Consider the following 12,728-nt stretch of genomic DNA (forward strand, 5'->3'; position numbering starts at 1 on the left):
AAATAAAAATATATAATAAATTGACTGACTTTTATTTATAATAAATAACTTTAAATTGCTTGTAAAAATGTACATTCTAGTTGTTATTTTAGCATTTTTTTTAATTAAAAAGTTGTTTTCTATTTTTCTAAAATGTGGGTTTTTAAAATATATCCAAATAAACACATCTTAAACAAGAAAAAATGAAGTTAATTTTTCTATAAATTAAAATTAGCTTGTATATAAAAACTTTTCTTATTTCTCAAATAATTTTAACATAAATTATTTCAATTTTGTTTCCATTTTTTGTATTTTAGAAACTGTTTGGGCTGGTTGTCTACTGTTTTTGGTTTCTCTGCAAAAAAAAAGATTTGTGTTCGCGGCACAGTGCTGCATGCTTCACGCTTGGCTAGCTAATTTTTGTTTTTATTTTGTTTATTGGTGGCACGTGTTCGAAAAGGGAAACACCAACACCAACACCAACCACTGATGAATTTAGTCACATTGGTGTAGAGCTTCGAAATTGACAAAGAAAAAACCCCACAGAGAGAAAATGAATTTCCTTGTTTGCCAAAACGATTAGCATATTAAAGGCCATTTATGTGACGATATTGTCCTCAGATGATGTGAGTTTCCAGTCAAATCAAAATCATTTTTCTTTTGTGAGTTCTCATTTTCTTCAAGAGCTTGTCTGTCTGTTTTGTGTGTGTATTTGTTTGTGGGCACTGAACTACCTCAGTGTTCTCTGTGTATGTTTTTGTGCTCTCAAAAGAAACCGCAGTCGCTTTCTCTCTGCGGAAAGTGACAAGATAGAGAGGGATAAAGAGGGAAAAAGAGCTTTTCAACCCCAAAAGACAAAACGGGTGATTACTTGAGAAAAAAGAGAGCCGTTGAGGCTTGGAAGAGAGCCATTCAGTTCCGGCCCTTTGGAACTTGTAGCATGGTTTGTTCCGATTATCATCGTTTCTTTACCTTTTACTATGTTTCTGTCTAGGTTCTTTTTTTTATTATGCTTTTGGGATGACCTTGTTTAAGCTTTGAGTATGTGTGATTAGATTGTTTGAAAATTTTGGGTTTTGAAATTGGAAATGATGGTGGGGTGGGATTCTTTATGCTCGTTTCTTTGGTTCTTTGAATAAAAAATTGATTTTTTTTATGTGGGGATAGATGATCGGGCTTATGGGGTGGGTGGAATCTATACTACTTTGGGTGTTCTTGTGCGTGTCTATAATATTTGATTTTCTTTCTTTTCTTTGTTCCTCTTCTTTTTCATATTTATGTAGTTTTTGAGTTATTGAGATTGGCTTTGTATAGGCTTTAGTGAGGTTTTGGTTAAATTAGAAAAGGGTAATCTTTGTTTTGACTGGTAGATAAAACTCGACTCCCTTTGCGTTAATTTAATAGTTTCCTGGTTTTAATTTGGAGAAACCCAAGTCGAGTTTTCTCCTTTCCTGCACATATCTATTGTGTGTGTGGAATTGAATTCTTTGCTCCTTTTTTTTTTTTTTTTAATTTTGAATAGTTCTCTGTAGACGTCAACTTTATTTGTTCATGAAAACCAAGAAAAATGGAAGAGTTTCGAGTTTGCATGCATTTCCTATAGAATATGAACCAAAGGCTATCAGCAGCTAGGGGGATCATAGGCTTCATTGTCTTTTTTGTTTAATTGAATGTACTGCGTTCATTGGATAAGCTAGAAGTTGAATTTGTTGAGTTTAGATGTCCTCTGTTATTATGTTAGAATCAAGAAGGTGCATTCAAATATTGCGAAAACAAAGTTAGGAATTTTCTTGTTTGACATGGAATTTTCCAATGAAATTTGTTGACAGAAGTTAATTATTTTCTATATTGGCTTATTTGTTATGCTTGGCATGCCAATTGGACTCTAGCTTTAGTCCATGACAGTTCTATTAGTTTATTATCCTTCAGTGTGTCACAATTTTTAATTTGTGGTGTCGAAATTCTGTTTTCTAGTCATTGTATTACTGATAACTCCTGGCCTATTTCGACCATTTTTATATCAATATTATCATTCTTGGAAAGAAGTCCCATTTCTGTGTGGCCATTTTTTTCAGATTAAAACAATAGGGCTAATTATTGTATTTCAGCAATGTGGCTGCTGATTTTATTAGTTATCCCAGTCACTGTTTTTAAATGGTGGTGCTGTGTTGGAATTATCATTGCTGTGTTTCCTCATGTTCTTATTTTAGCTTTCAAGTTTCTTAAGTTACCCTGGTCTGTTTATAACTTAAACTGATCTCTAGATGATTTCAGTTTATTGAGAATCATTACAAGTTGATAATGCAAAGAGTAGAAATATTTAAACATCAATTATCTAGAGTAATACCTTGTTTATGTTTGTTCTGAAAATTGTAATTTCTTTCTTCTCATTGTTTCTCTTTTCTTGTTGGCCAATGATTCTAATATGGACAGGCGAGGAAGATGCCTTGTGCCCCTCAAGAGACAGGTAATGATAGTCCAAAAGTTTCAGAAGCAAGAAAGGATTCCGTATCAACAATATATCAACAACAACATAAATTCACATCTTTAGAGGTGACGATAAATTTCAGCCCTATTTTTCCATGATTTTTTAGTTGAGTTTGGCAAGGCAATTGATCCTTACGTCTATTTTGTTTTCTCTTTAAATGTAATTCTTTTATTTAGGGTTGTCAAGAATCATCTCTTTCAAGGATTAACTTGGATAATAGGTAAAATATTTTTTATGACTAGCATTGCTTTCATTATCTTTTGTTCTTATGGTAATATGATTTTGTTGTTAATTTACGTATTTCTTTGATTGACATTGTTGACATGTTAATATAAAATGTACTTCTATCCTTCTATGATATTCCTTTGAAATATATTATTTATAGAATGATTATATGGCTTATACATGAAGTTGGTATTGTATTGATTCTGTGCATGGTGTAAAGGAACCTGAGTCCATGTTGGCATTGTCATAATGATGTCATTTGTTTGGCCTCCATGTAAAGTAGTTGCTCCCTTTATGCTACATCTTCTTGTCATCTTTAATTTTTGCATTATTCTAGTATTCCTTAATGTTTTTATCTTGTCAACAGAGAAAATGAGATTGGAAAAAAATTGTTCCCCAGATGTATACCTGTGGCAAAAACTTCCATGAGGTGGTCTGGTCTTTCCTTGCAATTTGAGGGTTATAAAAGACAAAAAGAGACCATAGCACCCTTTTTTGGAATAACTATTACATTTTTTTAATTTCTTCACAAAGTTGAAAGCTAGTAATGGCTACATGATTCCATTTTCAAAAAGTTTTACCATTGTTGTATAGCTCCTTACTCTTTTATTTTTTATTATGTATTTTTGTGTTCCAAAGGCACTTTCTTGGAAGTGATTCATGGTTAAGTTCTTCCAATCATTGGTCAGGTGTGCCATCATTTCATTCAACTTTGAGCCTGATGGAACCTGGAGAATTGTTGCCTTACCAGGGCAGTGTCTCAATTACATTAACTTAGCTGGTGGTGTAAATATGGATGGTGTGCAACTGCTTGTCTCTCCTCCGCTTAATAGGTTGAAGATTGATCAATGTAAGGGCCCTAGAGTGCCTCTTTCTTCCTATGCTTATTCAGCTAAAACAGGTACAAAAAAAGGCTTTACTAGTTCAAATGTGCATCGTCGATGTCAAAACAAGATTGCTAGCAGAGCTTCTAAACTCAACGAACTCTCTAACAAGTCCAGTTCTCAAAGCTCATTAGTATGCAGTCCTGGTTTGTTCCCAGATAGTTCTGCAGAAGTTAATTCATCTGATAAGTACGCAAGTAATTCCAAGGACGACGACAAGTCTTTGAAGAAAAACTCAAGAAAACATGGTAGAAAGAAATTTAGACGGAGTAAGAAGAAGTCAAGTCACAGGTCTACCGAATGTGAAGTTCCTACTGAGGAAGTTGTCTGTCCAAATTTGATTTCTGAAACCTGCAGCAGCAATGTTGGGGATAAGGAGGGCGTGGGAGAATTTTTAACTTCTGATGATAGATTAATAAAATCTGATTGTGACATAAATAAGATGAATGACATCAAAGTTATGGAAGCACCTAACGTTAGTAACACTTATCTTGATCAGGAAGCAATGTTAAAGGATTCTGCACCTATTATTCCAAGTTCTGCAGGAGAATGTGCCACATTTGAATCCAAGAATCAGCTCAAAGGTAGGGGCCCTGAGGCAGTCATTGATAGAGAAATAAAGAACATCCAGCATACTCAGCCATGCAGTTTTAATGATATACAAGACTCTTTAGTGCTAGATTCAGTTTCAGTTTGTTCCAGAAGTGATGGGAGTATAAATACAGAAGATATAGGAAAACAATCCAACAAGTCAAATTGCACAACCACTTCAGATTCTGGAGATGGATATTTTTTTTGTCAAAACTTGACAAATGGCATTCCCAATAACTGTGAACATATTGAGGGGATTATGCACAGTGGTCAAAATTGCATTGGTAATGATAAGAGAGTTAAGCAAAAGAGAACTATGTCGCACAGTTCAGGTTTAAACAAATTTGGGGGTGTTGGAATTTTGCAAGGTCGAAAAGGGAAGGAAAACAGTCATTCTATATGGCAAAAGGTTCAGAAGAATAGTTCTGATGAATGTGGCGGTGATTTGAAGAAAGTAAGCACTACTTTGTCACAACTTGCTTCTATTGGGGAAAAGGATCCCTCAGTTATCAAAGAATGTAAATCTGTTGGTGTGAACTGTGTATCAAAAACTGAGGATAAGAAACAAATGAAAAATAAAATTGGTAAGAAATCTAAAGTCAAAATGGACTCAGTATCAAAAAAGGGACAGAGCAATTATTCTAGGAAGAGTTTGCATCTTAGCAGGTCTTTGTCAAATGATCATGGGAAGGTTGGTGCTGAACAGAATGATATGCTGCTTATCTCAACTCAGGAAATTGATCAGCATGGACTGAACCATGACTCTGGATTTAATTCTGATGTTCACTGCTTGTTGGATGGGGTCCAGACCAATGGGGTTGAACAGGTAACATCTGAAAAAGTTCACAGTGCAGAATTTCATCTGGAGATGTCAGATCCAAAAAGTAGTGCCTGCCATACTGTTGCGAACACAAACAATGAAAGTATAGATAGTGAGGATAGGTCGTTAGTAAGGCCAAGTGAGAATGTCAATCAATCAAATATGTCTGTAGAGCTGTCTCCAGCGTCTTGCAATCTTGAAGGTGATGAGGTTGGTCAAACAGAGAAAGAAGTTTCTTCTGCAGACTACAATGCACAAAACCAGTGCTCTGGAACCTCCCTCTGGAAATGGATACCAATTGGGAAAAAAGATACTGGGTTGGAAAAATATGAATCTAGTATTTTACCACCAGACTATTCTGATGCATCCTCTAGGAACAATATTAACCATGAAAGCAGTGTTGAACCAGAAGTGGCCTCTTCTGAAAGTAAGGATTCTTCAATAAATGCAAGCAGAACATCAAATGGTGAGATTTACCACAATGTGTCCTGTCTAGGTGAGGGTGAGAACGAAAAATTGGGTGGGCAGGTTCCATTTACATTGACACAGCATAGGGACAAGCAAGAAGTTTCTAGTCACATGTTTAATGAAAGCAAAAAACAAGAAATGTTAGAAAAGGATTCTTACAGAATATCCCAAGCTGTGAATGATGCATGTAGGGCACAACTAGCTTCTGAAGCAGTGTACATGGCTACAGGTGGTCCAGTTGCAGAATTTGAAAGACTACTTCATTTTGGTAGTCCTGTGATTTGTAAATCAGTTGATTCAGTCAGTTGTTCAACCTGCTCATGCAACCATGCTGGTGGTGTCTCACTGTGCAGACACGAGATCCCTAACTTGTCTTTGGGATGCCTGTGGCAGTGGTATGAGAAACATGGGAGCTATGGGTTAGAAATAAGTGCTCAGGATCATGAGAATCCAAAGAGTCAAGGTGTTGGTGATTTTCCATTCCGTGCGTATTTTGTCCCTTCTTTATCAGCAGTTCAGCTGTTTAAGAACCATGAAAGTCAATGTGTAAATAGCAGTGACGAGCTTTCAAATTGTGAGGTTTCAGAGGCATGTCAAATGATTAATTTTTCAGAAAACTCATCTACTGCCACTGAACATTCAATATTTTCTGTTCTCTTTCCTCAGCCTCGAAATCAGGATGCAAGCATTGAAACTCCGAAGGAGACAGATTCTATCAGTAATGGATCTGGTGATTTAGAACTTCTTTTTGAATATTTTGAATTTGAGCAACCTCAACAAAGACAGCCTCTTTATGAGAAGTAAGAATTTCTTCTTTATCATCAGAACATAATGGTTTTCAGTGTATCTATCTGTGTTAAGTTTTCTGGAATAGACGGTCATTACATTTTGTTGTTCCTTGACATATTATATTATACTGAGTAATTTTAATAACATCATCAACAAAATTTATGACATTATACTGTGTAGGAATTAGGAACAGGAGGTTTTCATCTTTTTCTTGTGTACTAGATGTTTGGCTACTATAAGAAACAGGTTTGCTGGTTGATTCAACAGGTGCTTAATTTGATTTTGATGTTCTTACAGGATACAAGAACTGGTTAGAGGAAATATGCCAATCCAATCTTCAACATATGGGGACCCAACAAAACTGGATTCAATAAAGCTGCGAGATCTTCACCCTAGCTCTTGGTGAGTGATCTACATGTCAACTATATTCTGCGTGCTAAAGAAAATGTGATTGCATCTTCCTTATCAGATGACACCAAGTGTTTTTTTCTTGACTTAATTTTAAGTGATGTTTCAAATGGTAGCACTAAGGCCACCTCATTTGCAGGTTCTCAGTTGCATGGTATCCTATTTACCGCATACCAGATGGCAACTTTCGTGCATCTTTTCTGACTTACCATTCACTTGGACATTTGGTCCGTAGAAGAACAGGTTCAGATTTGTTAACATCAGGTTCTTGCATAGTATCTCCAGCTGTGGGTCTCCAAAGCTACAATGACCAGGTATGAATTATCTTGCATCTTATTATTCCATGCATTGAAAATTAACCTTTCAGTTGGTCAAGAATTTTTTTTTGGATGACTCCATTGCAAATAATATTTTGACACATTTACAGTTATTATGTTTTTGTGGCTGATTTCAAGATAATTGGAGCTTTTACTGGCATATTTAATAATGTAAATCACAGTTTATTTGGAAGCAGACTTTCCAGGGTTGAGGAAATAAAGAATGCAAAAGATGAAACTTTTTTAGATTGCTAAAAGAGAAGATGACGGATAAGTTATTTACATTAGGAATATTATTGTAATATTATTGTTAGATGTAGGAAGTATGGTGCTGAAAGGAGTTGTTCAAATTATACTTGCTGTGTGTTCTTTTGGATAATTTTTTCAATAGAAACTTATATGAAAAGAAAATCAGAAGATAAATTAATCAAGCTGCTTCCATAAGCTTAAATGAATTTTTAAAACTTTTAGAAAGTAATTGTGGATATATACTTTTTAAGGCTTGCTAACAGTTTAGCACTTGATGTGTGATATGAACAGGGAGAATGCTGGTTCAAGCTGAAGCACTCTGCAGAAGCAGCAGAAATGGTGGGCTTAGACCCTTCTTTTGTCCTGAGAGAACGTTTGGAGACACTTGAGGAAACAGCATCTGTAATGGCAAGAGCTGTGGTGAAGAAGGGGAACCAAACATGTACTAACAGACATCCTGATTATGAGTTTTTCTCGTCTAGGCGACGGTATTGACATCTCAGTTTTCTCCAAAAATAATCATGAGTAGTAGAACAGCTAGTTACAACTTACAAATGATTTTGGCTACATTCATCTCGTAGGATCTGAGTATTGCTGATGGTGTTGCATGAGTCTTTTATGTCCTTGTTCCTCAACATAAGTTCGTTTGTACATACATAGCTTTGTGCATTACCATTTTTGTCTCCTCACTTTCGATTTTGCTTCTTGTTATTCAGTCCAAGAAACACTTGTATCGATTATGTGAGAGATGTTTGCAGTAACTCTGTATATGCTTGTTTTTCATAGCTTCAAGTTAGTGAATGTTCTTCCATATTGCTTCCATACAGTATCACTTTTATTGCATTAACTATTTGTCATTCTAATCCACTTTGCATCTTTTGTAATAAATTTTATGTATTTTGATCAACATGTATTATCCTCACAAAATTCTTTACTATTATCTTATTTCCTTTTAAACATTTCATAATACCATTTAACCTCTTTCCTGGCTCATATATTATGTTTATTGAAGCTAAGTATCTTAATTTGCAAAAATGAAAATTAGCATTTATGTTTTTCCAATTTTTTACATGTTTTTTAAATTCAATATGGTATTTTCTTAAATGATAATATCTTTTACATACACTTAAGAATTTTCGTACATGATTAATTATACTTGAATTTTCAAATACCCGTTGGTCTTTTTCTTTTAATTATTAGTGTATTCATTTAATTATGTAAATATTTTATAGCTATACATCAACTTTCCAAATAAAATCTGTCTAAATCCACTTTCTTTAGTGTAATCCTGATTCATTTCTTTTGTATTTTTTTTTCTTTTTTTTATTCTGATCTTATTTTTGAATTTCCCCCTATATTGTTCTTTTAAAAAATATCTTCTTTTTATTTTTCCAGTTTTACCCTTTTTTTTCATGTTCCTCTTTCTTACTTTACCGTGTGCCATCGTTTCTGATCCTGTTTCGTTTTGTTTACCAAATCATAATTAGATATGGAGCCAAAACATACATACAAATTTGGAATTAAAAAATAATGTTACAATAAAACTTATAAATATTTTTGGTTTATGTATACTTTATGTTAGGTTTTGGTTACAATTATACTAAAATATGAGTGAAGAACATAAGAACTAGGGTAAAATATTTCTCTGCTCCATTTCATAAACATGTCACTCCTAAATAGGGACAAAGTTTGGCCAAACAACCCTAATTACAGAGAACATAGTTATTAAGGGTTGTACAACCAACCTCCATGGTCGAAGAAATTCATTTAAAAATGATTATGGATCATTTTAAATTTTCTTTTATATGAACCATGTGTTGTTGGCCATGCTGTATCACTTTATTATCCAATATTGTTAAGAAAAAAGAAAGGTTTACGGTTTTAATCAACTCAAACAAATTGAATTTAATCAAATTTTTTATGCACTACAATATTCTATTGCACTCTTTTAACATTTGTGTTCATCATATAGTATGTTAGATTATTTTTTATAATACTTCAAATCAATATTGTTGAATTATGGAGCAAACAACACCATAAATAAATATAATTTAGCCTTTTTTTAATACTTCAAACTGTCTTTAACGTTGTCGGCTTTGTAATTTGAATATTTGTTGTTGCATTTAATAAGTTATTGTGCTGCTATGTACCTCTCAAATAAATTTAATTATAAAATATTGATTGTGTAAATATTTATATATTATTATGTAATAACACTTGTTATTGATAGTAAATTTATTTATTTATGTAATAACTTTTTGAAACTATATTTAGAATACTTTTTTATGGATTAATAATTGTCATTGTATACTTTCAAACATACATATAATCTCTTAAATATTTTATTGATATTAGATTGTCCTTATTATGATCTATATTTACCTTTAGAGTAGGTCCATAATTTGACTTCACATCAGCATAATCATATATTCTTTTATATTAATTTTAGAAGCAATTATCAATGTTGGTGTATGCCATTGTTTTTGTCCTAAAGGTTGTAGACCTAGAAACACCAATGTTCTATATCCTACAAACTTTGTTTCACTGGTCAATTAGATTAATATTTGGATTTTTTTCTTATGGTCTTCTCTAACCTATCACTTAACCACTTTGAAGTTATTAAATAGATATTAAATTCTCTACTACACGTATGCTTGTTGATAATTTTTCTTAACTGCCATGTACTTTGTGCAGCCTTATAAGCACAAGAAGTGTACCACTGACATTTGCCTTTTGCACCACAACATTTCACACAAACCTATCATTTGTCATTTTTAAAAATCTTCAATTTTCAACCATTATGCACACCATAAGTTCTTATTGCTTTAGTGAACTCTTCCTTTTTAGGGAAGTATGTGTCAACTTTTCATTTATAGTCTTCCATACTTTTGGGCATTGAGAATTATCCCAAAGTTTCCATATCGGTCTCTATTTTTATCCCTTAAATCACTAAATTCAACAATGTATAAACTTTTAGACTCTCATTCAATGTCAAACAAACCTCTATCTTGTACAAATTTCATTCGACTAGAAGACCCACTTCGTCCAACGACTTCAACTTCGACACTACCTTTCCAGAACTCATCTTCCACTTCATCTCCATTAATACTAACATCCACTAGATCATCTTCACTCAAAACATCATCTTTAAACTCATTCCAACCAATAAGATCAAAGTCATTCTAACCTTCCCCCTCCCCCTCCACAACAACATCAAGGAGACCATCTCCCTCCACAATAACCTCAAGCTGACCCTGACTCTCCACAACAACCTCAAGCTAACCCTTTCCCTTCGCAACAACCTCAGACTGACTATCCACATTAACTTCTTCTTCACAGTCACCCTCTCCCTCCATAATTACCTCACCCGTCATATGAACTTCTTCTTGACAATCACCCTCTCCCTCCACAACACCCTAAGGTTGACCCTCCATATGAACTTCTTCATCACAATCACCTTCTCCCTCCACATGAACCTCATCCAAAAAACCACCCTCGTTACAATCACCCTCAAGAGGAAAATATTCTAATATATTTATTATTTGAGATTCAGACAACATGTGTACAACATACAAGTGAATTTGATCATTGAGTGTGGCAATATTCACCATATGACACAACAATTTCAACTAGGGATGACAACGGGTTGGGTCAGGCACGGGTAGTGCCTATCCGTAAAAAAAATCTGACCTGCTACCTGCACGAGTATCCGCTTAGAAAATACTGCGAATATTTTCAAACCTGCGGATACCTGCAAAAAATTAAAAGAATATATTTTATACATTTTTTAAATAAATTACAAAAAATATATATAATATAATATAAATTAAATTAAAATTTAATTTTAATTAAAGTTAACCTTAGAAAATATAAATTAATTTTATTTTTAATTAAATTTAATTTAAAAAGTTAAAAATTAATATATTTTTATTATTTTTCTCTTTCACTTTACTATGAATGGAATCCCCAATTTTTCTGATCTTCTTCACCGTGGGAGTCCTCAATTTTCATATAGAAAGTGTTTAATTTCCACATCAGAAAGACCTTGTTGGTTACATGTCATAAGAAAAGATGTCACGACAACATATCTAATAAGTCAACGTTAATAATTTAAATAACATGAAAAAAAAGGACTTAATTGACATTAACACATGGGACAAAATTAATTTTTTTTAAAAAACAGATACTAAGTACACTCCTATCTCTAAAGTAACGATCATCATATAATTAAGTCATAAAAGTAATATGAAAATAATGATAATTGATAATAGTTAATGGGTATTTTTATTTTTAGAATTTGTTATACTCAATAATAAAAACTTATCTCATCATTTATCAAATAATCAAAATATATTTTCATTTTTTTTCTTGATTTGTAAGTATTATTTTATGATTTAAAAAAACATAAAATAATTATATCATCTTATTCAATCCCATAAATGTTTTAGAAAAGAAATAAGTATATGGTAAATTTAATTGTTCCATTTAAACATCATGTTGGACCAACTTATTCAAATTTAAAATAAGAGCTTTGAAATAAAAAATTGAAAAAAAAACACATATTTAATGAGTAAACAAGATTTATTTATTAAAGAACATAAATAAATTATTTTAAAAATAAAATATTAGATAAATACAGAAAACATAATTTTCTTATTCTATTAAACAACACTCTTTTAAAAAGAATAAGATGAAATAAACTTAGTTATTATTGTTGGGCTATTGCTTTCAGTATTCCTATAATTGCTAATTACACCTTCAAAACATTAGGTAAAAACTTAAACACCTTTCTTCGTCATTGCATCATTGCATCAGATCACACCGCATCACTATTCTCACTGTTGCCACCATCATTACCGCCATCCCCATACTGCTGCTACAGAGAAGAAAAGAGAAAGAACACTGCAGAGAAAATACAAATAAAAAAAGCTCATTCTGGAAAAAAATATTTAGAACATATTTCACATATGTTCTAAAAATTCTTTCCGAAATATATTTCACGTAGGATGTTTCGAAAAATTTATTCTGGAAAGCACTATATCTATTTCAAAAAATTTGTTCCATAACTTCTATTCGGAAAACTTTAATGCGAAATGTATTTCTTGTGTTTCAGAAATTCTATTCCAGAGATCTTTTTACGAAAATTGCTTTGGAAATTCTATTTCAAAAATATCTTTTCAAAAAGTTTATTCCAGAAAGCTTCTGAAATATGTGTCCGGAAGTTATTTGTATAGAGGATAAATTGATCATTTTGAAGCACAAAGAAATTGTGGGAGTGCAGAAAGTAAGATCCTATTGTTACTATTTACTATTAGGCAAAAGCTTCTTCCTACACCCTATCAAATTTCTAACTCCACTTCATCAAAAGTTTCTGGAAAAATTTTTCCATAATAGAAGTGAGTGATTGTCTTCCAGAAAGAATTTCCGAATTTGTTTTAATGTGTTCAAGAAATTGAAATCTGGAATGATAGGATGTTGGGAGAAATATTATAGGATGCAGTAAGCAATAC

At 32.7% G+C, this 12,728-nt stretch overlaps 1 protein-coding gene across 3 annotated transcripts; it reads left to right on the forward strand.

Annotated features, from left to right (window-relative positions):
• Positions 1–468: 468 nt before the first annotated feature.
• LOC124832756 (uncharacterized) lies at positions 469–8,029 on the forward strand. 3 transcript variants are annotated; one of them, XM_088114425.1, is made up of 7 exons: positions 469–605; positions 2,413–2,532; positions 2,644–2,687; positions 3,382–6,255; positions 6,542–6,646; positions 6,792–6,966; positions 7,510–8,029. In XM_088114425.1, exons 2-7 carry the CDS (start codon positions 2,422–2,424, stop codon positions 7,711–7,713), a joined length of 3,513 nt encoding a protein of 1,170 aa, XP_087970551.1. In that variant the 5' UTR covers positions 469–605; positions 2,413–2,421; the 3' UTR covers positions 7,714–8,029. The 3 variants fall into 3 exon arrangements, with proteins under 3 accessions (XP_087970551.1, XP_087970550.1, XP_087970552.1); XM_088114424.1 differs by having other exon boundaries at positions 489–922; XM_088114426.1 differs by lacking the exon at positions 469–605 and having other exon boundaries at positions 2,462–2,532; positions 3,332–6,255.
• The last annotated feature ends 4,699 nt before the right edge of the window (positions 8,030–12,728 follow it).

The sequence above is a fragment of the Vigna umbellata genome, chromosome 4 (assembly GCF_029865625.1).
Source record: "Vigna umbellata cultivar VRB3 chromosome 4, Vumbellata_1.0, whole genome shotgun sequence".
Classification (NCBI taxonomy): Eukaryota; Viridiplantae; Streptophyta; class Magnoliopsida; order Fabales; family Fabaceae; genus Vigna; species Vigna umbellata.

Bases quoted from the DNA above. Each gene is read 5' to 3' on its own strand.
- LOC124832756 (XM_088114424.1), top strand. The intron at 2,533-2,643 runs GTGACGATAAAT...TCTTTTATTTAG, and splicing joins ATAAATTCACATCTTTAGAG to GGTTGTCAAGAATCATCTCT. The intron at 2,688-3,381 runs GTAAAATATTTT...ATCATTGGTCAG, and splicing joins AGGATTAACTTGGATAATAG to GTGTGCCATCATTTCATTCA.